At 39.8% G+C, this 27,881-nt stretch overlaps 2 protein-coding genes across 5 annotated transcripts; one reads left to right on the forward strand and one right to left on the reverse strand.

The window, feature by feature from the left end:
• Window positions 1-706: 706 nt before the first annotated feature.
• Window positions 707-3,825, forward strand: spryd4 (SPRY domain containing 4). Its single transcript, XM_077722625.1, has 2 exons — window positions 707-900; window positions 2,429-3,825. The coding sequence occupies exons 1-2, from the start codon at window positions 756-758 to the stop codon at window positions 2,977-2,979; spliced, it is 696 nt and encodes a 231-aa protein (XP_077578751.1). The 5' UTR covers window positions 707-755; the 3' UTR covers window positions 2,980-3,825.
• gls2a (glutaminase 2a (liver, mitochondrial)) lies at window positions 1,545-27,881 on the reverse strand. Of its 4 annotated transcripts, XM_077722552.1 has the most exons (18): window positions 24,296-27,881; window positions 22,872-22,959; window positions 20,190-20,311; window positions 19,433-19,562; window positions 18,155-18,234; window positions 17,895-18,058; window positions 17,589-17,647; window positions 15,013-15,045; window positions 14,872-14,930; window positions 14,738-14,804; window positions 14,604-14,654; window positions 10,982-11,158; window positions 10,774-10,905; window positions 10,606-10,698; window positions 10,490-10,545; window positions 7,715-7,791; window positions 6,722-6,785; window positions 5,520-6,189 (listed from the first exon to the last, which is right to left on the reverse strand). In XM_077722552.1, exons 1-18 carry the CDS (start codon window positions 24,493-24,495, stop codon window positions 6,045-6,047), a joined length of 1,797 nt encoding a protein of 598 aa, XP_077578678.1. In that variant the 5' UTR covers window positions 24,496-27,881; the 3' UTR covers window positions 5,520-6,044. The 4 variants fall into 4 exon arrangements, with proteins under 4 accessions (XP_077578694.1, XP_077578702.1, XP_077578678.1 ...); XM_077722568.1 differs by lacking the exons at window positions 5,520-6,189; window positions 10,490-10,545 and adding an exon at window positions 1,545-2,973; XM_077722576.1 differs by lacking the exons at window positions 5,520-6,189; window positions 10,490-10,545 and adding an exon at window positions 3,965-5,191.

Genomic DNA, 27,881 nt, shown 5'->3' on the forward strand with positions numbered 1-27,881 from the left:
ATGTGGACAAATCCCAAAAATGTATTCATATATACAACTCCCAAATTTAATTGTAATCATCCACCTAGAACGGAAGATTAGCAATGTTAATCTCATCTCATCCCATTTTCTCAAGCGATTTACTCACCACGGTGGCGGGGGGTGCTGGAGTTTATACCAGCTGACTCCGGGCCAGAGGCAGAATATATTCTGTGGGGTGTATTTGCATGCCTCGTGCTGTATTATTATTTGAATTTTCTGGTAAGATTAATTAAATGTGTACTTAATATTTCGGATGAGTGGTTAGCGCATTGGCCTCACAGTGGGGGAACTGGGTTCAAATCCAGGCCGGTCCAACTGTGTAGAGTTTGCATGTCCTCCCGGGCCTGCATGGGTTTTCTCCGGGTACTCCGGTTATCCCCCACATTCCAAATATATGCGTGGTAGGCTGATTGGACACTCTAAATTGCCCCTAGGTGTGAGTGTGAGCGTGAATGGTTGTTGTCTCTTTGTGCCAATTGCAGAATTGGCTGGCCAACAATTCATGGTGTCTCCTGCCTATGGCCCGGAGTCAGTTGAGATAGGCTTCAGTGCCCCCCGCGATCCAAATGAGGATAAACATCAGGAAATGAATGAATGCATGAATAAAAAGGATGCCCGTTTCCATTACACAAGGGAGCTATCCGCGGTGCTGCCGACTGTTCTCTCCCAAGCCTTCAGGGAGCGATAGAGGCAACTTCTTCTAATTTGGTTTAGCGGAAGCCGAAGAAGTACGTATGCCAAGAAGCATGGCGTCCACTTACTGCGTGACTCGCGTACGTTGCATGTATGTGCGCGCTGCTGTCAGCCTTCTGGCTGCAAGACAGAAACATGGCGTCTTTAGGCAGGCAACGAGGCAATTGACGGCGTCGAATGGAAACCGTAAGTTAGACAGCCGCCATGTCAAGTCGCAATAGCCCCGAACTCATAGCTGATCTCAGGTCTGCAAGAAGCTCCAGTTTTTTTTTTCTCGTCCGCAGTATAATCGACCGAATCAGATGTGGTACACTTTTGTTTCAATGTAAAGATTCATATTTGTAATAGAATAGTACTACTGCGTGCCATCATACTACTTGGGCAATTAAAATCTATATATATATATATATGTGTGTGCGCGTGCGTAATGTGTGGAATGTGTATGTATATAATGTGTGTGTGTATGTATGTAATGTGTGTGTGTATAATGTGTATGTATATAATGTGTGTGTCTGTGTGTATATGTACATATATATAAAGAAAATTCCATGCGAATTTGTTGAGTTTAGGTCAATTGTTGATCATTTCGAATAATGGGAGTTTTTCAAAGTGATACGAAATTATATGTGGAAAATGAACTTTAACTTTATGAATGAAATTCGAGGTCCATTAAGAGTCCCGTGAGCTTTGTCAAATGCAAAAAAAAAAGTCTGAAAAAGTTCTGTGAATTTGTACCAGGCTCCCAACTAATATACATTTGTGTGAACCTACCTAATGTTTTCCCATTATTATTTACATTTTATTTTTTTTAACCATGTTTTTCACATTTAAATTTAAAATGACAAATTCAAAATATTGCCCCCAGCACACATTTTTGTTGCAATATTGATTTCCGTGTGGACAAGTTTTTAAAATGATATACTTCCTAAGCAAATGGCATTTCACTATGGATTTTAGTGGGTTGTTATGAACTCATCCTCCGTGTGTTCATTAACTCGACTGACGGTCTCGTCCATTGCCGTCAATGACACCAAAACATGATCACCACATACCCGCCTCCGGACCTATCGGCGTGCTTACGAGGCCATAAAAGGTGCTCACCGTCCCCCTCCCCTCCCCCCAGAAAGGGCAAGTGTTTTATTTTGGGGGGTTTATTGACGTGATAATTTATTTTCTATTGTACCTATGGCCATTTTGATTAGAGGAATTGCTCATTCTTTTTGTTGGTGTTTGACTGGTTATGTGAGCAAAACGTGTACTTTTGTTTCCAACAAAACCACCTCTAAGATAATTCAATAACATTTACAAATTTACTATCTGATTGGAATAATACCAACTAGCCTGGAAAGACTGAAGTAGAAAACGGAAAATGTTTAGGCAGCTAAAGATGTCTCTGGTCATCCATTTCTCAACTTATTGCCTTTGACTCAGAAGACTACATGCAAAATCATAATTTCTGTCAATGTAATCAGGTTGATCATAAAAAGGGTCAGGGTTGCTGCATAGGTTCTTGGCTGGATGTTTAGTTTCCAGTTTTTCCATCTGAGCCTAAAACATATTTTTTCCCCCAATTCTGTTATTTTCTTTTTTGAAATTTGTTTTTGTGAAGGACAAAAAAAATGAAATTACTGTTTTTTTTCTTTTTTAAAAAGACTCCTATTTCAAATCATCCCTAACATGCAGGAATAGTCTTTATAGTCCAGTTTGTGTGCAGATGTGCAGTTCCGCCTCGACGAGAGAACTGCCCACAGCAGTCTGGACCTCTTCAAGAAAGACACAGGCGTCATTTACCGTGTGCTGGGCCTGGACCCCAGCCACGTGCAAGGCACCCCCGAACGTTTCCGAGACTGGGCAGTGGTGTTGGCTGACGAGAAGATCTCCGAGGGTCGCCATTACTGGGAGGTGACGGTGAAAAAGTCGCAGGAGTTTCGTGCGGGTGTGGCTGAAGCCCACATGTCTCGGGATGACTGTGTGGGCACCAGCACTTCCTCCTGGGTGTTCGGCTACGCTCAGCGCAAGTGGTTCGCCATGACCAACAATAAGATGATTCCTGTATCCCTGGTGGGCAAGGCGGACCGTGTGGGCATCCTGCTGGACTTTGAGGCGGGCCTATTGGGGTTGGTCAACATTGAGAAAGTCAAGGTTGTTCACATCATCAAGGCTCACTTCAAGACACCCCTGTGCCCTGCTTTCGGACTCTGGGACGGGGAGCTGCTCACACACTCGGGCCTGGACGAGCCAGAGGGCCTCAGAGGGCAGCTGTAGATAGGAATCCATGCAAAATAGTTTAGTGACAGTGCCTTAAGTAGCCCATTTCACTCAGGCAGCAAAGGGTCCTAAATACGATCGTGTCTCACAATTTGGGCTACTGTAGCTTTAGGTAAAACGAAACAAAAATACTCGTATGTTACGGCAAATGCGTATTGTTATTCAAAATAGTACATTGCTTGCATGGCATTTGTTTTTTTTAGACAGGATTATGCTGAATTGTGTGGCAGTTAGCTATTAACCTTTTTGGCTTCCAAATGGATTGGAAATCCACTGATGTTTTGGATTATTTTTGACATGCATGAAACTAACTACCATACTATGCCTGTGCTAGCAGAAAAATTTAAGAGCCAATTTGACTTTTGTTAATCCAAGATTTATTCTCATCAATTTACAAGGCAACGTATACAACCTGGACATTTTCGAAAAGGTTGCAACATCAATAGGATATACATACAAATTATTCATTTACAACTTTGAAACTGGTCGGTTTATTTACAAGGTGATTTTGACCACTCTTGGTAACAGTTCAGATATGCATTTCTGTGCACAGTGGGAATTGTTTGCCTTTTTTTTTCTTTTGGCGCTATTTTACACACATGCTAATACTGTACATTGTTTATTAAAATATCATTTTTACTGAGTATCTTTTATTCATAAGCTATGGAACAGTGTGCTGAAAATGAAAATTTTCAACCAAAACTGACAACCACCTACAATTGCATGATAATCTACTGTATGTGTACCCGAATACCAGGTGATAGGTTAAATCTGAATTTGAATCTGTAACTGTTACAATTTGATACATTATTAAATACAGTCATACCTCTACTTACAAATTAATTGGTTCCTGAATTTTATTTGTAACTTCAAAATTTTCCAACTACAGCAGTACTACTTTGTCTTATCTCATCTCATTTTCTGTACCCCTTTATCCTCAGTAGGGTTGCTAGAGGTGCGGGAGCATTGTCCAGCTGAGGGAGGGGATACCCTGAATCGGTGACTCGCCGACCGCAGAGCGCAAGGAGATTGCTAACCATGCACACTCACCCCAATACCTAGGGGCAACTTAGAGAGTCCAATAAGTCTACTATGCATGGTTTTGGCTTGTGGGAGGAAACTGGAGTGCCCAGAAAAAACCTAGCAGGAGAACATACAAACTCCACACAGGTAGACCGACCTGGATTTTAATCCAGGACCCCATAGCCGTCAGGCCGATGCGCTAACCACTCACATCACCGTACTTTATATGTAAATTCTCTAATGTGCTCCATGGGCCTCACACAACAACTGCCAAATCAACAATTTCAAATTGTCAGTGTCCCTATTTTGTATGAAAAACGTGACAAACACAAAAATAAGAGAAAATTATAAAAGTTGAATTATTGTCTTAAAATGAATCACAAGGATGAAATGGTTCCCTCTAAGGCCGTTACAAAACAAACCTGTGTTTGTCCGCCAGATGGTGGCAAACGCCCTTTCAACCAGGCCGAAAGTTGTCCTTTTCGTAGTACATTTTAGACTTGCGTGTGTGTGCGCGTGCGTGGATGGCTGTCATTAGTGCTCGTGTGTGTGTGAAGATATGTGCCGCGTTGCATTGTGCGGTTTTTAATCGCTGAATAGGGGGAAATGCAATCAATAAGGGAAGCATTTAACTGATGTGGAATGGTATGTAAGAGAGAATCTTGAAACATGGATAGTAGTTTTTCTAAGAAAGCCATCTTTCATAGATATCTGTTCTACACAAAAGAGATGTGGCAAAAAAAGACAAAAGTGCGCTAAAATCATAAACAGCCTCTCATGTCTTGGCCACCTGGCTTTCTCATATCATGAAATTTGTCTCGTATCTAGAGATAATTATTTGCTCGGAATTTTAATCGTAACTCGAATTGCTCGTATGTCGAGGTATCAATGTATGTATAATATATATAATATACCATATATTATATAGAATATATAGGTTAGTGCTTCGGCCTCACAGCTCTGGGGTCCTGGGTTGAAATCCAGGTTGGTCCACCTGTTTGGAGTTTGCATGTTCTACCCAGGCCCGCATGGGTTTAGTTCGGATACTCCAGTTTCCTCCACATTCCAAATATATGCATGGCAGGGTGATTGGACACTCTAAATTGCCAATAGGTATGAGTGTGAGCGTCAACGGTTGTCCGTCTCCTCGTGCTCCTCAATCGACTGGCCACAAATTCAGGTGACCCTAGTGAGAACAAAGTGTTTATTTCAAGTTTAAGTAATCACAACACTTATATAAGCAAATAATCTCATGTTATATTATAAATGAAATTCAATATTAATTTAATAGATTTCAAGAAAACAACTACCATATGTTGCTGTTTAATAAACAACCCTGCACCACCAGCACCATATTTAATATACCCAGGTATATTAAACGGCCGGCGTATATTAAATGGCGCACAAACGGGAAGGTACGATCCACTATGCACTCTTTATGCCGTGACGGGATGCATCAATGTTTTGCAGACTAAAACTACTCACTGCTCATATTAAAACTCCTTACTGCTGTATAAAGTCTGCCTTGGAATTTTAATGAACTTAAGTATCTATAATTATGCCCCCATGAACAATATACAAATCTTGCCAAAATAGATGAGTTGCCGTTTAATATACCCGGGCATATTAAATAGCAGGGGTATATTAAAAGGTGCACAAAAGGAAGGCTTAAAAAAAAAGCAAAAATCAATTAATCTACGCGGGTATATTAAACAAAAAAATATGCTACACAAAAATAGTGATTACTGGTTAGTTTCCTTATTAGGTCACTGACAGTGACTGATTTAGCAATACTATAGGTGGTTGTAGTTCACAGTGATGTTTACTTGCCTTTATATTTTAATTAAATACGTAGTATATATTTTTTGTCAAATTTGTTTTTCAATCTATCCAGACTACAATTTAAAGAATATGGTCAAAGCCTAGAACAATCTTTCCCATCTGCATAATTTTCCCTGAACTACATACATTGAAAACTCTACATTCAACAAAGTTTCGTTTCAGGTGCTTAACTTTACATTCAAATCTCATGCCATCCCTCAGTTAATGTCCACTTTGGTCTTCTGCTGTTTCTTGTAGTTTGGCGACTCGCCATCATTGTACATGTGCTGGTACTGTTGCAAAATTGTGGCGATGATGTGGTGCCCAAATCTATTGGCATCATCCAGAGGAGTGTTCCCCCACCTGAGAATGACATCCCCTTTATTATATCATTCACAACCATTGACAATACCAGACGTCTGACACATTTTGACTCGTAGGTGCGAATTCAAAATAGGTTGGATGACCACCGATGTCAATGGCTATGATTGAGTTAAGCATCACATTAATAAATATACAGCCCAAATTGTGAACAGTTAGGTGGCCCGGTAAAAGAGTGGTAAGCACGTCAGCCCTTCCGGTTCTGAAATCGACGCTTCAATTCCAGGTTCGGAGCTCCCCGTGTTGAGTTTGGATGTTCTACCTGAGCTTCAGTGGGTTTTCTTCGGGTACTCTGGTTTACTCCCACATCTCAAAAACATGCATGGTAGGCTGGTTGAACACTCTAAATTATCCCTAGGTATGAGTGCGAAGCGAATGGTTGTCCCTCTCCTTGTGCCCTGCAATTGGCATGGTGTCCCCCACCTGGTACCCATAGTCGGCTGGGATAGGCTCCAGCGACCCTGGTGAGGATAAGCAGTACGGAAAAGGAAAGAAAAAAATGGGAATGGTTTACCTGTCTTTCATGTAAGGATTAACTTTACATTCCTCAGTTAGGAAGATCACAGTTTCTACATGACCTAAAAAGAAACAAAGTTCAATTGTGTTCTGGGTATGAACATACAAAAATGGTACCAGGCTCTAGTTAAACTTCCGTAAAGGTCTCAAACTAAAATTTCAAGACCGCTGGTGTCTGGGTGAGTGTGGGCCGGTATTGCCCAAAAAATGGTTTGAAGCGGTCAAAAGTCAATCTTTATGATCAACAGTTGAGAACTGGAATCGCTGCTATTTTACATATTGTCAAGAAAGTCTGCAGGTTTAGTTTAGTCAAGACATTTTACATTCTTCAACCCTGATATGGTGTTGGGTTTATTCTGTATTACTATTATACATATATCTGTAGTAATTCATTTCTTAGTTAAATCATTCTTCCTCTTGTTCGTAAAGTGCTCGGGGTCATAAACAGATTGTTTATCCTACATCTCACCCAGTATCGGGCTCCGAGGAGGCAGCAAGGACTCAGGATAACTGCCACTTCCATAACACTTGTATAGTGTGCATACCTCACACTTTGGGCTTCTTTATGTAATTGTTATATGATTGTTAGGTCAAATGAAGGCGTGATTGTTTTAATCCAAATGCCTTAAAGCCATACGCGAAATACTGTTCGAGAGGATACGTGAAGACAAGGGGCTTTGCTGTATCTTCCCTTAAGGTCCTTATCCATGATGCAATCTATTTAATTAAATGTCAATAATTGAATAAGATGTCTGCCTGCAGTTAGTAATAATTACAAAGAAGGGAAATTATTGATGAACCTATCACATGGCAATAGGACGAGCAAGTCTTGTGCGCGTATAAGCCGTACCCTTGATTCCGTCTTAATATTTTAGTTTGTTGCAAATGAGGCTTATACACGAGAAAATACAGTTATACGTATAGCTGGGTTGGTAGTTAATGTGTTAACTCAAATATAAAGTAGTATAAAGTAGTAATGAAAGAGAGTCACCTTCTGAGGCAGCTATGTGGAGAGCTGTTCGAGAGTCGTAGTCTATCTGCTCCATGTCCAAAGCTGAGAGAGCAAATCTATAAATCGAGACAATTGAAACAATTGACTTTGTTTACCAACAAAAAGCCCCTGATTTTCTGATATTTGAAACTAACACAAGTGTTACACCAATACTGATACAAGTAAATGCACAAAAACGGTACTAAAATGACATTATCGGGGAGTAATAATAAAGTAAATAATATGCCAATACTGTTGAATAAGTACCTTTGGAGTTCTAGGAGTTATAACTACTACTCGCCTAACCCAAGATGGCCACTAGCGTAAAATAAATATATAAATAAATAAAAGGTCCAGTCATTGTCTTTCCAGTAATGCCAATCATGTGGAGTCCTATCATCCTTCTGACGGCAAATCCGTTCGAAGTCGGTGGGTCTGGCTATGAATGAAAAACATTCGTTGCCCCCTTCCACTTCAAACGGATGGAACTCTAGAGCCTTCAATTGTACAAAATGTACCGCTTTCTAACGTCGTCAGGTCATATACATTTATACATAAACAGGGGGGTGCTGGAGCTTATTCTAGCTGACTTTGGACCAAGCAGGGGGGGGGGATCAAATATCAAAGGTCATTCTAAAAGTGAGTATGTATATGTATATATATGTATATATATATATATATATATATATATATATATATATATATATATATATATATATATATATATATATATATATATATATATATATATATATATATATATATATATATATATATATATATATATATATATATATATATATATATATATATATATATATATATATATATATATATATATATAAATGTATAGAAATTGGTAAATGTGTGTGTATTTATGTATATGACCCGACGGCGTCAGAAAACTACATTTATTAGTAAATTTTATAGGTTTTTGAGGTGGACTGGGCATGATATGCACATGCACGTTCCCCTTTGATCTGTCGCGTCAGAAAGCCACACATTTTGTAGTAAATGAATGAACGTGTGCCCTATGTGCGTGTGTGTTAATATACACAATATACCGCCTTGCATTTGTGTTTTTTTTTCGCTTAATAATAAGAATTCTCATCTCATATCATTTTTTTTACCGCTTTATCCTCACCAAGGCATTTTGAGCCAGAGGCAGGGGACACCCTGAATTGGTGGCCTGCAAATTGCTGGGCAAAAGGAGGCAAACAACCACCCATGCTCACACTCATACCTGGGGTCAATTTGGAGTGTCCAATCAGCCTACCATGCATGTCTTTGGAATTAAAATGGACCACTCGGAGAAAACCCACGCAAGCCCAGGGAGAACATGCAAACTCCACACCCCGGTCGTCCACTGTGAGGTCGACGCGCTAACCACTCACCCGCCGGGCCGCCCCTATAGGGACGTGCAATCATTAATAAGGGAAACATTTAGGTGAGTTTGACATATAGGTAAGAGAGAATCTTAAAACATGGATAGTGGTTGTTGTGAGACAGCTAATGAGAGCCCAGTAGAGTGTAGCGAGGTTCCAAAGTGAGAATTAATGCATTTACGACAATATATTGTAAATAAACTGATGGATTAGGAAACGCACAGGGATTTCGTAACTTGAATCTTTTTCGTACCTTGAGGCACTCATTTATATTCATAAAGCTTTTGTAACCTGAAAATTTTGTACCTATTCGTAATTAGAGGTATGACTCTATGGCTGTGCCCCGACCTCACTAAGATGGGCGTGCCCCGCGCGAGCAGTGCTAAGATGTTTTTTTCATGAATTTCATTTTAGATATCAAAATACATTTTATTCAGCGTTTTATCTGTTTATCTTTTTTCTATTTTGAAATAAATGACCATATCGGCCTTCTTTTGCGTCGTGACATCACGGTGCACGCATGGGTGCCATTTTGTCATGTCATCAGGTCACGGCGCCATCAAATTGCAGTATTTTTTGCAAGTCGTGTTTTTATGCGCATATAAGCCATACATTTGATTCAGTCATAATTTTTTGTCCGACAAAAGCGGCTTGTATGCGAGTAAATACCGTGTGTGTGTGCACGTGCACGCGTGTGTGTGTGCACGTGCACGCGTGTGTGCACGTGCACGTGTGTGTGTGTGTGTGTGTGTGTGTGTGTGTGTGTGTGTGTGTGTGTGTGTGTGTGTGTGTGTGTGTGTGCGTGCACGTATGTGTGTGTGTGTGCGCACACGCGTGTGGTGCGTGTGTGTCTCTGTCTCAATGTCTCTCTATTTCTCTGTACCTAACGGCATCAGCTGATAGCACACAGCCGGGTGTTCAGAATCAGTATCAGTGGCCAAAAAACGGTATTGGTGCAAAACTATCTGTGAAATATATTTGTATTCTTATATTTAGTCTTGCACCCTTTTCACTATGATGTATTAAAAGTTACTAGAATAGAATTTAACTTACACCTATTGGTTAAAATGTGCACTACACCTTTTGCTCTCCACCTCCTGCATTTGTATTAACGCCTCCCATTTTTATGACTTGTCTCTAATAAAACCAGGTTGTTTGTAGGGAGTCGCCAGGAATTCCAAACGGTCATTCAGGAAGATAGACTATCTTTCTGCTCTGGCTATTCTGGCGTCCTCCTTCATACGAAATGGTTTAAATTCTCATCACGACTGGCTGTGTTTCCTCTGCTCCGATATTATTGAATGTATATGGTCTTAAACCTCACACTATCTAACACATTGATGTTGAATCACTGTTAACCAAAAATCCTGGTTGAGAGTGCCATTGTTACCTCCTGAGAGCAGAGACACCGCCACTGTAGGCCGCAAACATCAAGTTCATGACTGACTAAAGGATGAAAAGATCAATTAAAGATATATAAAGAAAGCAACTCGGCTTTAAACTCACCGGCTCGTCATTTAGGCTTCTTCTGGGGTCATGTTTCTTGGTGAAGTGCCTCAGGTTGTCGTAATTGTGGAAGTTAAAATGAGAGACCAGATCCTGCTCAATCAATGTTTAGGATGACGGTTTCAATCAATCACAGACCCAAGGCAGATAGATAAAATGCTAAAGTACCTGACAGAAGTGAATACCGCGCACGCTGTTCCCCAGGCGATCCAACGAGGGAGACCAACACATCATACCCATGATATTAGGGACCACCAGGAGAACAGCTCCTGATACCCCAGATTTGGCAGGCAAGCCAACCTGAGAAGAAAAAAAATGATTTTATATATTATACCACTAGGGGTATGGAATTACAAACTTCAAAAGGGTGACTCACATGGAAGGCAAACTGTCCGGAGAAGTCGTACATCCCACAAGAATGCATAAGACTCAACGTGTTGCGAACGGCTTCTGTGCTAAGCACGCGTTCGCCTGTGGTTGGGCATATGCCTCCATTTGCCAGGGTGGCCGCCATGACGCTGGCTGACTCGCATGTCATCTCGATGGAGCATAGCTGGGATGAACAGAAATTACTCATTTGATGATTCTCAAATGAGATGAAAAATGAAAGATAAAAAGGACTGCGACAAACTGATGCTTTTTTCATTTTGTCGATTCAAATGAATCTTGTGCGATATAATGTAACATCACCATGGGACAGATAACCTTTTAGCTTGTAAAAGTACATTGGAACAAAAATATATACTGTATATATGGACTATATTTTATGATTACAGTAAGAATTCATAGATTGACTATTGGGAATTTACCACATTGTGGCTTGGATCTACGAAATATATAAGAAACGTTTGGTACACAAGTACAATTATCAAGAAGTGTCTTTATCAAATGTCAGTTACAGGAATATGTAAAGACTCAATCATTCATTCATTTTTTTAACCACTTTATCCTCACTAAGGACAACCATTTACTCTCACACTCATTCGTAGGTGCAATTTAGAGTGTCCGATAAGCCTCCCATGTATTGTTTTTGGAATGTGTGAAGAAACCGGAGTACCGGGAGAAAACCTACGCAGAACATGCAAACTCCACACAGATGGACTGACCTAGAATTGAATCATTGAGTCATTGTAATTGGTAATATGTCGTATTCCCTGCCACATCTTCTTTGGGTTATTTCATGTGAAGTGCTCCTTAATTTTCCTTGTATTCGCTGCCTTGGCCTTTTTAATGACTCTTCAGTTCTGCTCTGGGAGCGCCGTATTGTACCTGGTCCCCTGACCTGAAGGCGGTGTTACGGCATTTAATGAGTCCTGTGTCTCCCTGGTCATCCAGGGTTTTTGATTAGGAAAAACCTGTATCAGTTCATTAACAGTGACGTTGTCCGTACAGTTTTTGATGTAGGAAAATACAGTGTTCGTGTAGTCCTGGAGGTTGTGGTGTACAAAAAGTTCCCAAATTGTGCAGGAAAAACAGTCCTGCAACTGAGAAAGGGCGTCCTCAGGCCATGTTTTCATTATCTTTATTTGTAGCCTTGTTAGCCTCCGGAGTGGGGTGTATACGGGGGTGGGGGACAGGCAGAGATGGTCTGATCCAGCAAATTGAGGGAGGGGTGTGGCTCTATAAGCCTGTTTGATATTGGAATAAACATGGTCTAGTCTAGAGTTTTATCTCCTCTGATGTGACAATTCACCTACTGGATAAACTTAGGCAGAACAGTCTTTAAACATGCTTTGTTGAAGTGACCAGCGACAATGAAGACTCCATCGGTGCAGTCAAGCTGCCGTTTGTTTACAGCCGCTAGCAGGAGGCTAAGTGCCGTGCTAATGTTAGCATCCGGTGGGATGTAAACAGCCATTACAATGACAATCGTTAGCTCTCTAAGTAGATAGAAGGGCCTGCATCGTACTGCCAAGAGCTCTAAATCCACGGAGCAGTGAGTGTTAATGATCCTAATGTTGCAGCACCATTCATCATGTGTGCTTGTACACAACCCCCCCCCCCCCCCTGCTTTTCCCTGATGATACTTTTGAAAGATAATTTCGGAAAAGCGTTTGGCTAGCTAGCAATACTGCGGCGTCTGGAATTTGCGAGTGTAGCCATGTTTCTGTGATGAAAATAATGTTGCAGTTCCTGACAAAGCTGTTGGTAGCAAGCTGAAGTTCCAAAATGTCCATTTTGTGGGTGATGGATCTGGCGTTGGTCAAGAAGATACTCGGAAGTGGTGCTCGGTGTGGTTGCTGCCTTAGCTTAGCAGCTAGGCCCGCCCGGCATCCGCGCTTTTGCTTTCTTTCCCTTTGCTGCCTGCGTCGTACTCAGAGTGGGCTAACTATCCACGGAGATCCTGGTGGTCTCGACATGTCCTAAGGTATATTGTAGGTCCGTTGGTAATCTGTTGTGATGAATATATCGCATTTCCTCCCAAGAGTAATTAAATCCTGGCGACTGTAGAAAAAGTTTGCCTCGCAGATGGAAGTAAAAAACGATTAGATTGAGAAAATAAACACCAAACTGGAGAGCATAAAACTGCTGCCCCCGTGCGTGCTGCCATCTTGGCTCCAAATATTGGTGTTGTTGTTGTCTTGACACTGTAAAGACGATTGCCAATAGCTTGTGTAATCCGTCAATGTCCACTCATGCAATGTGTTGATATCCAATCGTCACGCCGGCTTCATGGCCCAATCTACGGCATGAATTCAACATAATGCTGGTTATTGATTTATTCCTCGGCGTTGGGGTGGCTTCGTCCACACATGTAGAGGCAAGCTTTGGGCGGTTAACAACGGCACGTGTGCGCCGGTGGTCAAGTGAAAGTGGCAACATTTGGAACAGTGGCTGCTACGTGAAGCAGGAAACCTGGTCAGATAGAACACCTCTGATCTCTTCACCTCAAGAGAATTTATTTTTATTATTTGCAGCATACAGATTGTCACAATACGCGTGCATCTCTAGAGGGGATGTGCGTTCACTTCTATGTCTCCGTTTTAGCTACATGGCGGAGCCCATTGACATTAAAATGGTTCCTACCATCTGAATTATGTATAAAGGAACGCCACCGTGTACATTCATTTATGCCGCAATGGCACGATACTCCTTTAGCATATCAAGGAACGTCAGTATGTAGGAGCCATTTTGAACGGTGACTCAAAAAAAATTCCACAGAAAATTTTCAAATAAAAGAGGAAATGGCAAGATGCAATGTGTCCACACTGTATGACATTTGTCACGCCCATTCTCCTTATATTGTACATTTATTTTTCGGCGCATTTTTAAGGGTTTATTTGCCCGGCCTAGTTTTCTGCCGGTGTGTGTAGTCCGCCATCTTGCCTTCTCTTCTCGTGTGAAATCTCAAAAATTCCAAATGGTGGGCGTCGAAACCTCATAAAACTTTGCGATTTGGTCATAAAAGCAAAGAAATCATGTCAAAAACGATGTGTTATACTCGAATAAATTCAGTAAATACCGGTTAATCCATCCCCACTGTCTGAAAAACATCAAAACAGCGTATTTCAATGGAAAAACATTTTTATTTGTTGTGATTTAAGAGATCTGAAGATTTGAGATTTAAAACAATTATAAGTGGTTTAGTTACGTGGTTTTAGGTATGTATTTTAGGTCACCTGGACTTTTGTTATGTAAATTCAATTTAGCATTTTAAGTAAAAGAAATCTGAGAATATTTAGTCTTATGTCCTTTTTTTTAAAGGTAAGAAAAAGTAATTGGAAACATTTTAGGTCAATGTCACTACAATGATTAATTGATGATAAAAATAGTTGTCAATTCATTTAATGATATGTGAGCCTTTGATTAGTCAAATATTAGTACCAACCGTGAGAATAAATGTCAGATGTTTAAAGCATCAACCCCACTTTTGACTGGAGCATAATGTCAGGGTGTTCTGGTGCATATTATTTATAATTCCACTGACCACACTGTCTCGAAATCAAAATATTTCCTGTGTTTATATGGCAACATGTACTTGGCTGAAAGGTACTCACCTGAAAGTAAAAGTCAAGGGCAGCAATCATGTCAGAATTCTCAGGGAAGCACTACAAACAAAAAAATATCACATCAGAAATGCCATGTAATATTCTAACTTTGTCTTAACGAAGCAAATACCAGTCTAACTTACTTTTTTCTCCTTGAGGTAATAACCAATTGCATAATTTCTATCACCTGTCTCCCTCTCTGACTGGAAACTGTAAGCGTGTTACAGCTATTATTAAAGTGAAACAAGAGAAAATTATGGCTTCTTTTTCTACTCACGTTGCATTGCTGAAGCCAACATATTCTGCTCCAGCTGTTCGTTTCAAAAACTCCATTACCTGCAAACAATGTGACACTATGCCATTTAAGGAAGTGCAAACAAGCTTCTAGGAAATACAATTTAAAAATAACAGTACTCACGTAGTCGAATCTTTCCGCTTTATTTGAGTTAGGCTGTACCGAGAAATAGACGTGAAAAGTTATGTGACGATAAAAAAGGTCCCTTCATATACAGTCGAACCTTGTGATACGACCGCCTCGCCATACAACATTCTTGTCTTACGCCGAAAATTTCGATCGAATAATTCGCCCGAGATACGATCAAACTTTTGTGATGCGGCCAAGCCAGGTGGCCATGCCACTGTCTTTTTTGCATCTCACACAATCCCTTCTGCGTAATAACTTCGGGGTGAGGGAACATGAAAAGACGTTGGGCAGTGATCTGCTTCTTACTGGCTGACTGAAAGTAAGTGAGGAGACAGTGAGAGGTAAGTGATCCGTCACGGCTGAACGCCAACGAGTCTGAAATTATCACTATTTGGGTATTTTGCCGGGAAAGCGCACCTTATAGAGATGCACTACCTATTTCGTCATACGCAGCTGGGTACGATGACAATTAGGCTTTTGTCGAGTCAATGATGATGACAAAGCCTATGTCCGATTATTATTATTATAAGCGGTTCGGAAAATGGATAAACATGTGGTGTCCCCTTTAGGCTGCAATTTTGCAAGGTGTTAAAGTTTTGCTTCATTCAATATATGTCGATGACCTCAAATGAATGCTCAGTGTTATTTTTATCAGAAGAATGCTAAGTGCTGCCACGTCCTGGTGTTCTTAGCCAATTAGATATCAGGGGAGTGTTTGCTTAGTGAAGGCCAACAACGTGCTAGCCACCCACTGCCGAATACACAGTAGTACCAGGGCTGGAATGGTGCGTGGCACACCTACTCCTGTGGACACTCTGATTGGCCAGAAGAAAACCCACGCCTATGCCTGATTTTCCACAAAGCCTGCTCATCACAGCTGACCCCAAGGTTATCTACCCTCAGTCAGCTGTGAAAGTGCCCTCAAATCCAGCGATTGGACGACACACACGCACCTACACACTACGCGTTTGATATGTTATCAAGTCACATGGTGTCAGTCAAAGTCCAGCATCTGCACCCATTGACTGAGCAGTGATGGACACACATTGCTGTGTGTGTGCTGACTCTTTGCCAGTATAAATACAAACACTAGTTTGCAGACAAGTTTTGGTCGAGAAATCAGTTACATGCAATACAAGGTCACTTAGGTCTACCCAAGCAGGCTTTTCAGAATGATCACCAGACCTTATTATTCTTACCAAATTTTTTTTTAAACATTTGAACTCTACAAAAGCACCTTCGCTATCAAGAATAGCTTGTTTCTATACATTTGTGTTAACGTTGTGTTGTTGTTTTAAAGACGGCGTATTGCTATTAGCCGCTTCAATATCAGCCACAAATCATAGAATTGTTAGGTGTACTCTGTTTTTGGTAAAAAGAAAAACTTAACCACATAAAGATCTTGTGTCTACATATGTTGACACCGCATTTTGGGTCATCTAAGGTCCAATATCTCATTCAAGGCCAGCAAGGTCATGTATTTATTATTATGTATTTATTATGGGAGAAAAATGAAATACACACTAAACTTCTAATTAATTTCAACTGTGAGGTCTTATTATTAGTGTTCATTTTTTAGTGCCGTTGACAGCAGTAGACGTCCTATCTACTTTAATGGGCAAAAGCCGAAGAACAAATTTTCTATTGCAACTCCCAGTCAAATGGTTTGGCTGTCTAATGCAATGAAGGGTTAGCCAATTATATGTCTAATTCTTTTAAAAAAACTTTTAAAAAATTCCCCCAAATTATTGAATCTCAATGATGGAACAACAACTACTCAAAATGCATTATCCATATCTACACCTTCATCCACATTTCGAACAAAAGTCCATGGGTCCTAATTATAAACAATAAAATGTATGTGTAAATAGGTATATTTTGAATTATTATTATTATTTTTTTAAGTATCATCAACGCTATATTTTTTCCGCTTATAGCCCCGGTCAATAAAGGGGCCACCGAAAATGTACTCCACAGAAAGAACAATTGGACATTTGAAATAACACTGCAGGAGTAAACTCCCTTCGTGCACGTGAGGCTGTTATTGGACTCGTATTTTGTGTAAAGTCTAACTTACGGGTGTCATTTTAAGTGTGTGTGAATTTATTTAATCTATTGTCATTTATAATATTACATTTTTCTATTAAAATCGTTTTAATATATTTTGCTCCAACTTTCTTTCCATGCGTCCTTATAAATTGTTAATATAAAAATAACATTTATATTGACGATTGTATGATTTGGGTGGGATTTTGATTGATTGATTTGGTGATTCTTAATGATCCCATTTACTTTGCTTTGTACATTGTGCTTTTGCCATGTTGTTCTGCAGCCTTTGCGACTGCACTGTCTAACTTGTAACTTTGTGTTTTTTTTTTTGTTTTTTTGTTTTTTTTGTATCTGCATTCCCCCCTTCTTGCTACTGTCACAATGAAATTTCTCAAATACGGAATGGATAAAGTTATCCAATCCAATTCAATCCAATTTCTTGCTTGGAGCTTATATATGCAAATCAGCATGCTATTTCTAAAGCAAAAACTTGTCACACGTGACATGCGTGGAGAATTTACCTTTAATAAAGAGCTGATAACGATTGCTCCAGCATTCACCATTGGATTGTGCGGCCTATCTACAAAAGAAGGAGAACATGTTATCATTTTTGCGCCCCACAACAATGAATTGCTGTCATTTCAAAAGCCACATCACAACCATTTACCAACCAAGCATTCTTCAAATGTGATGTAATAATGTTTTTCAGGAGGAGGCTAAATAAAGTTCTAGTCAGACCAATTTTTTGCATTGTATTTTTCAGTACAGTATGATTTTGTACTGCGTGTTTGTAAACTGGTGATCAATTGTTATAAAATCTTGTTTACCTTCTTCATTTAGGGACAGATTGTTAAACCTGAAGCCGCTGGGCTCTTTGCCCACATATTGGTGGACGTGCTCACCGCCGAGCTCGTGAATGGCGATGGCATACTCCAGCGGTTTGATACAAGACTGTAGGCAGAAAGGAACCTTGGTGTCGCCCACTGAGTGCCTGCACAAGGCAGGAGGGCCAATTGGGAAACATGGAAAAAATGAAATGACACAGATGCTAGATGAAGTAAGAGTGGACTTCACATAGGGGCCTTACCTTTGTCCGTCAATGGTGCAAAGGGAAGCGCCCCACAGGTGAGGGCTGAATTTGGCAAGTTGAGGAATGTAATCAGCTACCTGCACGAGCACGTGAAAAAAAAAAGTTAGTTGTTTTTAAAATACATTAACAAATAAAGTTGGAATTCTCCAACAGCGGCCCGGCGGGTGAGTGGTTAGCTCATTGGCCTCACAGCTCTGGGGTCCTGGTTCAAGTCCATGTCGGTCCACCTGTGTGGAGTTTGCATGTTCTTCTCGGCTTGCATGGGTTTTCTCCGGGTACTCCGGATTGCTCCCACATTCCAAAAACATGCACAGTATGCAGTTTGGGCACTCTAAATTATCCCTAGGTTTGAGAGCGAGTGTGTATGATTGTCCGTTTCCTTGTCCCCTGCAATCAGCTGGCCACCGATTCAGGGTATCCCCTGCCTTTGGCCCGAAAAGTCAGTTGGGATACTCTGTATCACCCCCCCCCCCCCCCCCCTGCGACCCTCATGAGGATAAAGCAGTTCAGAAAATGAATGATTGAATGAATGAATTCTTCAAGAATAAAATTGACCAAAAATGTAGCAAGGTTTAATTAACTTTAAAGTTTTATTTTTTTTATTTTTTTTGCTTTTATACTAATATTTTCATTTTTCTCATGTTATATTTCTTTCTTTAAAATTCTCATTCATTTCTATTTTTTTTCCACAATCATAAAAAAAAGAGTTTATATTACAATGAAAATAAACAGGTAGACCAGCCTGGATTTGAACCTAGAACCGCAGCGAGGGGAGACCAATGTACTAACAACTCAAACCGCTGGTCCACCCCTTATTTAAAACTTTTAGTAATTTATTTTCACAATTTTTTTGTTCTTTGTTTAAAAAAAATGTTACATTGGAAAAAATGGGCAGAATTTTTAACTAGTATTTAGTTTTGCCATTTTATTTATTGTTTATTTAAAACTTGTATTCATTATTGCTTTATTTTTCAACAACGGTACACTTCCTTAAAAGATTTCTACACTTCACACATATACAACTGATTGGGAAATTTAAACCAATTCACTTTAGCTCATGGTCTGCCATTGATGGGCAATCATTCGGCATCAGCCCTTTCAGTCAAAATAGATTGGACGTCAGTCACCGCAAATGTAAGACAATTAATTAATAGCGTATACTTATTGGATACGCGCAAAATGTTTGAGTTAAAACCACAGATATGAATAAAACCCTTAAATGCTAATACTACATTAGTAAATTGTGTATTGTATTAGAGCTCATCTGTTACGTACTTGTCCTCCATCTTCCTGTTGTGCGCTTTCATATAACTCATTGATCTTCTGCGTGAACACTTGAAAGTCTGGAATGATGAACATTTTTCGGAAAGCCTTTGTCAGCAGCATGATGTTGTTACCGACACACCTGCGTGATAAAAATAAATACATAAACATTTGTCTTCAACCATCGAATTATACAGAGCTATTTTTGTGCCGGAGGAGTAACAGATGATTCAACTTTAGGTAAAAATGACTAAATGGTGGGTACAATACAGTTTTGAACTCTGTACCTATGATTCACCATTCTGTACACACAAAATACTAAATTGTGGCAACAGATTACCCATGAAAAATATAGTATACTGAAGGGCTCATCAGCTAAAGGCAGGCAACTGAACTCTGATCACAGAAAAACGTACAGTCTATTCGCGCACATACGTGTATAGCTTTCTTATGTTAGCCTTTCACAGGCACTCAGCCTTCCTTGAATGTGTGCATGTGAAAAGTGTCCAGTGACAGCCGTCACCTATAAGTCATCTGTCTCTGTGAATCCCTTCTGCTCAAACAACGTGAGCACCAAAGCATTTTCTGAACATTTTCTGAGACCCTTTCCGCCACTTATCTTTACAAATTCTCAATCCTTCTCCATATATTCTCTCCAAATGATTGAAGGAATTAATGAAAAATGCAGTTGCTGTGATAGTCCATTAAGTGTAAAGGAGCACTCAGAACACGCGAGTACATTTTGGCACATGCAAGGAGCTTTTAATACCTTCGGAAGAGTATTTTGTCCATCATGGCGGGACCCGGGGAGTCAAGTGTGAATTGGCGAATCTGACGCATACAGTCAAGTAGCCGAGGGTCGGTTGTCCACAAGCCTGTTTTTCTCAAAGCCTGTACAGACACAGAGTAGGGAGGGTGTTCTTGCAATAAGTTCATTTGCGAAATAAAATTAAAGTTGTTAGGACGGTAGGAAGGTTTGTAAACTGATTCCTGAGTTAGCGTTTAGTAAGTGTTAATCTCCAAAAAAGGTATAGTGTGATCAATGTAAAATCAGTTCATTTTTAAAGCACATCTGCGTCCTTGATTTTGGTCAATAACAGTCAATACAAGAAAAGAAAAAAAAGGTTGAGTCATTTTAATGGATATCAAATTTATTGTAGTAAAATTCATCGGTACATGTGCAGAACAACTAGAGCATGCTCAACTAAGCAAACATTGATGCCCAGGGTTTGCTGTGCTCAGTTCTGCTATTACAACCCCACTTCTACAAACAAAACCAGTTAACCGAAAAGTACTAGCAAGCCACCTGTGCACACAACTGTCATTTCTCCAAGGGATGCACAATGTTCCATTTAAAGTGACCAAGATCACGGAGTTCACCAGATGTCCGGTTTTAATGTGATGAGACTCATTAGGTGAAATGATGATGGCTGGGGTTACCCTAAAACAGCATGAATTGAAATGAATAGTGTGACTGATTCATATCATATATATTTTCACATGCTTTTATTGTAATTCATGATATTGACTCCAATTTTGTATGAAGCCTTTTATTTTGCAAAGATATATGCGACTTGTGGCGGCCCGGCGGCTTGAGTGGTTAGCGCATCAGCCTCACAGCTCTGGGGTCTTGGGTTCAAATTCAGGTCGGTCCACCTGTGTGGGGTTTGCATGTTCTCCCCGGGCTTGTGTGGGTTTTCTCCAGGTACTCTGGTTTCTCCCCCACATTCCAAAAACATGCATGGTAGGCTGACTGGACACTCCGAATTGCCCCTAGGTATGGGTGTGAGATTGAATTGTTGTCCGTCTCCTCATGTGCTGCGATCGGTTGGCCACCGATGTAGGGTGTCCCCCGCCTCTGGCCTGAAGTCAGCTGGGTAGCCTCCAGCATCCCCGCGACCCTAGTGCCGATAAAGCGGTTCAGAAAATTAATGAATTAATATGACACTCGTAAATTGAAGGGAACGCATCCGTGATATCATGTGGATGTACTACATTACGTCACCACATGTCCCAGTAATGCACATCATGCTTTTTTTGCACTTTTAAAACTTTTATGCTACATTTTCCAATGCGAATAGCTTATGTTGCCATTTCAAGAAAAATCATTTTTTATGCACCTAAGTCTACACACTGCATTGATAAATTCTAGTGTTTCTAGTGTTCTAGTGTGCTCGTAAAAAGAAGTGTGCCTTTATCAAAGTGTTCACAAGTCTTCCTATCATTTAGCTTGCCTAAGACAGTCATCGTTGGATTGATATTTCATTAAATAGATTTTTTATGAAGTCAAGTTGTACATATGTGTGTGTGTGTGTGTGTGTGTGTGTGTGTGTGTGTGTGTGTGTGTGTGTGTGTGTGTGTGTGTGTGTGTGTGTGTACATATGTTTACTCAGTTTCCAAATGTTTGTATCATCCACCCTGCCCAATGGAACACAATTTTGCATGTCTTATTCATTTTAATGACTTAATAAATCCTTTTCTTGTCTTTTTTCTCTTTTTTATGTCTCATATAAAATTAATACAAAACTGGTGTATACTTTTAGCATTTTTAAATGGTTTTGGTTTATTCATTCATTCACTCATTTTCTGAACTGCTTTATCCACACTAGGGTCGTGGGCGTGCTGGAGCCTATCCCAGCTGACTTCGGGCCAGTGGCAGGGGACACACTGAATTGGTGGCCAGCCAATCACAGGGCACAAGGACAAAAACAACCATTCCCACGCACACTCTTACCCAGGGGCAATTAGTGTCCAATCAGCCTACCATGCATGTCTTTGGAAACCCACACAAACCTAGGTAGAGCATGCAAACTCCACACAGATTGACCGATCTGGATTTGAACCCAGGACTCCAGAGCTGTGAAGCCAACGTGTTAACCATTCAAGCTGCCGGGCCACCGTTTCAGGTTAGTATTGGGGATATTAGAAAGCTTTTGAACTGCGTCTCTACTCACAAAAAAATCCAAGGTACGAAGCCACTTGTCGATTAATTTTGTAAGTAGAGGTAGCAATGTATTTGATATTTTTTCTATTGTATTTTTTATTTTATTTTTTGGTTGCCCAATTGTTTTGAACCGTCAAGATTTTGTATTAGAGACTATAAGTCGAATTCTAAGAAGAAAATGAATTACTACAATGTTTATAGGACACAATTCCTGTTATCTGTGATTGGCTGGCCACCAATTCAGGGTGTCTGCCAACTTGTGCAGCATTCATATGTCCTATATGTGTGAGTCACAGCTACTATATACTTATTTGTTACTGTTTTACAGTAGTAATAAAAAAACCTTTAATATATAAAACCACCCCAAATGCGTGTTTTCACTAATTTACGTGGTGTGTTTAAGAAACGCAAGTAGCATTAGTAGAACTTGTGCTCGTGCACCAACTCATAGGGTTCATGGCGCCAAAATTATGTGTTGAGGGCAATGTTGAGGTTCTGTGGACTCACTGATATGAACTGCGAGATCGGGATCATCTCTTTGCCGTCAGTGATGGTGTAGAAAAGTAGGTCCTCCATATTGGACATTAACCTACTTCTGCCAAGACAAACAAAACATTCAAAATATAGTGAATGTCCCATATTGGACAAACAATGTGAGGTTGAAAAGCTAAAAGGAATGGACTATTGTATGTTTACATATAACACCTACAAGTTAAGAACAACTTTTGGAATATACGTTCATTTTAATAGTTCAATTAAAAAATGGGAACTATTTTGGTCAGATTCATGAAATGACTATTTTTTGAATGGCAAACTCTTCTAATTACATTTTAAAATGTGTTTTTTTAATTTCTTTTCCTATTGAAAGGATTAATTTGGTTCATTTTAAATGTGTATTCTGGACTGATCTTTATTATATAACACTCCCGTTTAAGGTTATTTTGTTGCAGCTACATAGGAATTGCTGTTTCTACACTATAATGTAGTGTCTGAGATAATAAGACAATAACAGTCAACTTTGTACAAGTATTATATAATTTGTGTCTATCACTATCCAGGCATGACCAAAGAACCCATATTTTCGTAGGAATAACATAACAACTGTTACGTTAGCAATAATGCATGGTGAGCAATATTGTCTCTAAACTGTTGGATTTTTATCTTTTACTGTGGTGGAGAAGGTGGGGGGGGGGGGGTCATTTATGTGATCCACAAAGGGGTGAACCTTACGCCTTTGTTTCTAAACCCCTGTGCATTTTTTAAATCATGTCACTCACATATTTCTGATTACATTTGTCAATTCACAAAACCTCAGTTTTGTTGAAGCATGCTGCGGGCATCAAATTCAAAATAAGAGAATATATTCTAAATATAAATTATTGAAAAGAAGATAGGAATGAAATAAATATAAATCATTGAATTTTTTTATTTTTACACTGTATATCACATCCACAGTTATGGCCTTATAATCTCAATTCATCATTCTTGTTGTCCTACTAGGAATTGGAAATAATAGGTATTTACTGCATATTACATAATATTAAAGAAACATTTATATTTTTTGCATTTCTTAAAATGCATTCGACCCTGTGCTAATGATAATTATTGTCTTCTTATTTGCTGTCGATGTAAACTGTATTGTAGTCTACTATAAATTTTTACTTCATGTACCGTGAGCAATTTTTAGAAAATGAAAAGGCTTACACTAAAAAATAAGATAAACGGAAATTAAAGAACTTTTTTTTATCCTATATTCATGACTTAACCACTCAGTACTTGTAATATTCAGACTTATTGACTGCAACTTAAACATGGGCTTTGTCCAAGTAATTGGCTTTTTAACATTCAGAATCACTAATTTAGGTTTTCTTACATTTCTGTACACATATGGTGTTATAAACACACAAACATGATGACCTGTAATGACCTACTTGGCGTCTCCTTCATCCGTTTGTTGATGAAGGGTCCTGTGGCTGTGAAATGATGCTGTGACAAGGCATGGTAGAAAACCTGTTTGTTGTGTCCTGGAAGAGATACTGCTCTCAGCACCAACTCTAGTCACGATTCCTGCATTTTTCAACAACTGCAAGACTCCCGGGTTGCTCGTCCTAAGACTTTTCAGACAATGCATTGCATTAATTAGGATCAAAATTTGAATGAAAAAAAAGATTCCCCTTTCTAGTAGTTGGTTGAGAATACTGTGACCAGTGAGTGCTGTGGGGTGGTCACTATTGGAAGCAGTTGCTCTTTCAACTACTTGCTGCTGTAAAGGGGTGGAGACATGCAGTGTGATGGTTGAGATGCCAGGGTAAATAAACAACAGCAGCTGCTGAGGCCAAACTGGATATTCTTTGAGGCACCGTGGTTTATATCATGGTACAGAACTTGACTGGTCAAACATTGTAGAGGTAATTCATCCACTAGAAAGTACACATGTGGTTTAACTTTGAAACCCTTACATTTTAAAAATAAAATATCTTTCCAATTTTGCCGACTCAGGCATTAGATTGTTTCTAATGGATCTAAAATTGGACAAATTAAATTTAATAGTATTCAGGTTTTTTTTTATCTGTCATTTAAAGACAAGAGTCAACAGTGATTGCTAGGTATTTAAATCTTGGACTTTATTGATTGTTTTTCCATGGACAAAAAAGATTGGATCACTCTAGCTCATCTCTCTTTTTGAGAAGTACATACATACACAATCCTAGATATGTTTAAGAGTAGTTGGGATTTTTTTAAGCCAGTTATTCATGCTCGTCATTGCATCTGAGAGTTCTTGTGCAGCAGGTTTTTTGTGTTTCGTGTAGACATATAGAACGGCATATTTGGCATACATTTGGCAGGTGATAATCGAAGGACAACAGCTTGGCAGATTATGTAAAGACTGAAGAACAGCGGACATAGCACTGACCCCTGCGGAACCTCAAGACTGTTATTCCGCCAAGTAGATGTTGTATTTTGTAACCCTGTGGACTGTGACCTTACAGGTAAGTATGATTGAGGATTTTAGGATGGCGGTGCCAATGCATACAGCCTCAAACTCTCCCTACTTTTCTACTCTTTTTGCGTTTTTCATGTGTCTTTTTGCAAGTTGTTTGTCAATACCGGACTTTAACATCAAATATAGCCGCATGGATTTATTAAACATCGGTCCCCGGCACGCAACTACAATTTCTAACGACTTCCGTCGTGCACAAAACATCTCGAAAGAGCTAGCAAGTTCGCCAGGACCACCTTGGATTATTATCAGACCCAAATGGTGAAGACGAGGATAAAAAGCTGGCCGGTTGACTAAACTCAGAAAGTTGACAGAGCCTTGAATCTGAATGTAAGCAGGTAGAATGGGTCAACATACAGAACCTAGAATGCATCAGCCTTAAAATGTCACTATCCCCACGAATGTCAATAACTTTGATCGGCATATACAGATCTCCATCCGCCTGTTAGACATTCTATACAGAGCTTCAGGACCAATTTAGGGAATGAAACACAAAAACTAGTTGTCTTGCTAGGAAATTTAAATATGAACGGTCTCGACGAATCAAATCGGAGATAGTTGAAATCATTCATTCATTGCTGTAGCCTAAACCAGCTGTGTTCAGGCGAAAGGCAGAGTACACCATAGACTGGTCGCCAGTCAGTCGTTGGTCAGAGAGACAAACACCATCCGCACTCACAGTCATACCACCACCAGCGGGAATTGAGCCCACGCCTTCCCACACCGAAGTCAGGCGAGTGAACCTCTACACCAGTGGTCTCAAACCCGTCCTCAAAGGGTCGCAGTGGAAGGATACCTTTTGCAAGTGCAATCAGTTAATTAGATTCAGGTGCTACTTATTTTAAAGACACCTGATTGGTTAAAATGTCGGCACTGGATCGGTTGTGGAACTGGTTTGAGACCACTGCTCTACACCGTGAGGCACCTTCAGTTGAAATCACTGTTAACTAAATTTAACTTCACGCAACTAATCAAAAGAGCCACTAGACCACTAGAGGCGGGCAAACCGGGCCTCGAGGTTCGCTGTGGGTGCAGGTTTTTGTTGCAACCGATCCAGCAAAGGCACTTCAACCAATGATATTTCTGCAGAAAACAGGAAGCATTATCAATAGGGACGATTATCTCTACCATAACCACACTAATGACAACTGCAATACTTTCATGACCATTTTCCAAGACACCGTGTCGGCATTAACAAGAAAAATTAAAACAAAACCATCGAAAATGGTTAAATGAAGACATACGTACAGGCATTAATGGAAAAAAATGGGACTGTGCTCTCAAAATTAAAACAAAAATGATTAATGGCTGACAGAAATGTACGTGTCTAAGAAATAAAGTGATAAAAAAAATCGAACAGCAAAAGCTAATTACTTTGTAAACAATTAGTACCACGAAAGGGAACACTAAAGAGATCTGGCAAAATGTTTAAAGAAACTGTTCAGGAACTACTTCAAAGCACAGACAAATAACAAAACTACAGTTGAAGGAGAAAACAATCCGAGATCCCAGGGACATGGCTACAACTTTAAATGATTATTTTATATTCTGTTAAAGAACTGACACCTAATATCCCTCAAATAGAATATCACCCACCAAAACCACTGGACACCATTAAACCCAATCGTAATCTGCATCCTAAATTTCGCAGTCACAAATTCAGAAAGTGGTGTCTGGTCTACAAAGCTCCAAAGAAAAAGATGCGTTTAATATGGAGGTGACATTTCTGAAATACCACAAATATCCTCCCATAGCTCCATTAACCACTATTGTAAACAAATCCATAAACGAAAGTCTCTTCCCTGAGCCCTGGAAATGCTCGCTCGTGACATCGGTCCTCAAATCAGTGAACGCCACAATAACCAACAATTACCACCTATATGCATCCTTCCAGTCGTCTCAAAAGTTTTGGAAACGATAGAAGCGGAGCAAATTGTGGATCACATTAACATATGGCGTGCAAGAAACCGGAGAAGCCCACATAGGCACGAGAAGAACACAAACTCTACACACTAAAGGACAAACCCCGAGATTGAACTTTTGTTATTTAACATATACATGAGTATTTGGACCTGTGTACAGTATTTCAGGTATCCAAAATACCCGGACTGTATACATGATGTCGGAATAATAGACATTTTCTCAAATAAATACTAACTTTGACTTCATCGATCCACAGTTTAAGATGGATATTCTTACATTTGAAGTCTGTCAGGTACTGCAGCGCCACCCCATGGCGAGTTTAAAGAGAGAATTTAAACATGGTATATATTTTCCTCCTCTAGGCAGCGCCCTCAGTCCAGAACCGTAAACTTTTATCAGTCAGTCTTCAGCAGTTTGCTGCTGAGAGAGGACACTTCACAGTCGTGTCTGGCATGCATCCTCTAAAACGCACGGACTGGCATCAGTCTACCGGAAAACGGACAGAAACGGGACAGTTGAAACTCAAACTATTCAATTGTTGGGGCTAGTTCATTCATTCACTCATCTTCCATACAGCCAATCCTTATAAGGGT

The sequence above is a fragment of the Stigmatopora nigra genome, chromosome 1, assembly GCF_051989575.1.
Source record: "Stigmatopora nigra isolate UIUO_SnigA chromosome 1, RoL_Snig_1.1, whole genome shotgun sequence".
Lineage (NCBI taxonomy): Eukaryota > Metazoa > Chordata > Actinopteri > Syngnathiformes > Syngnathidae > Stigmatopora > Stigmatopora nigra.

Coding starts and splice junctions, on each gene's coding strand:
- spryd4 (XM_077722625.1), top strand. CDS start 756: ATGCCAAGAAGCATGGCGTCCACTTACTGCGTGACTCGCGTACGTTGC. Junction 901..2,428: donor GACGGCGTCGAATGGAAACC/GTAAGTTAGACA, acceptor GTTTGTGTGCAG/ATGTGCAGTTCCGCCTCGAC.
- gls2a (XM_077722552.1), bottom strand. CDS start 24,495: ATGCATTGTCTGAAAAGTCTTAGGACGAGCAACCCGGGAGTCTTGCAG. Junction 18,059..18,154: donor TGCACCATTGACGGACAAAG/GTAAGGCCCCTA, acceptor TGCCTTGTGCAG/GCACTCAGTGGGCGACACCA. Junction 10,546..10,605: donor GAAGCCTAAATGACGAGCCG/GTGAGTTTAAAG, acceptor TTCATCCTTTAG/TCAGTCATGAACTTGATGTT.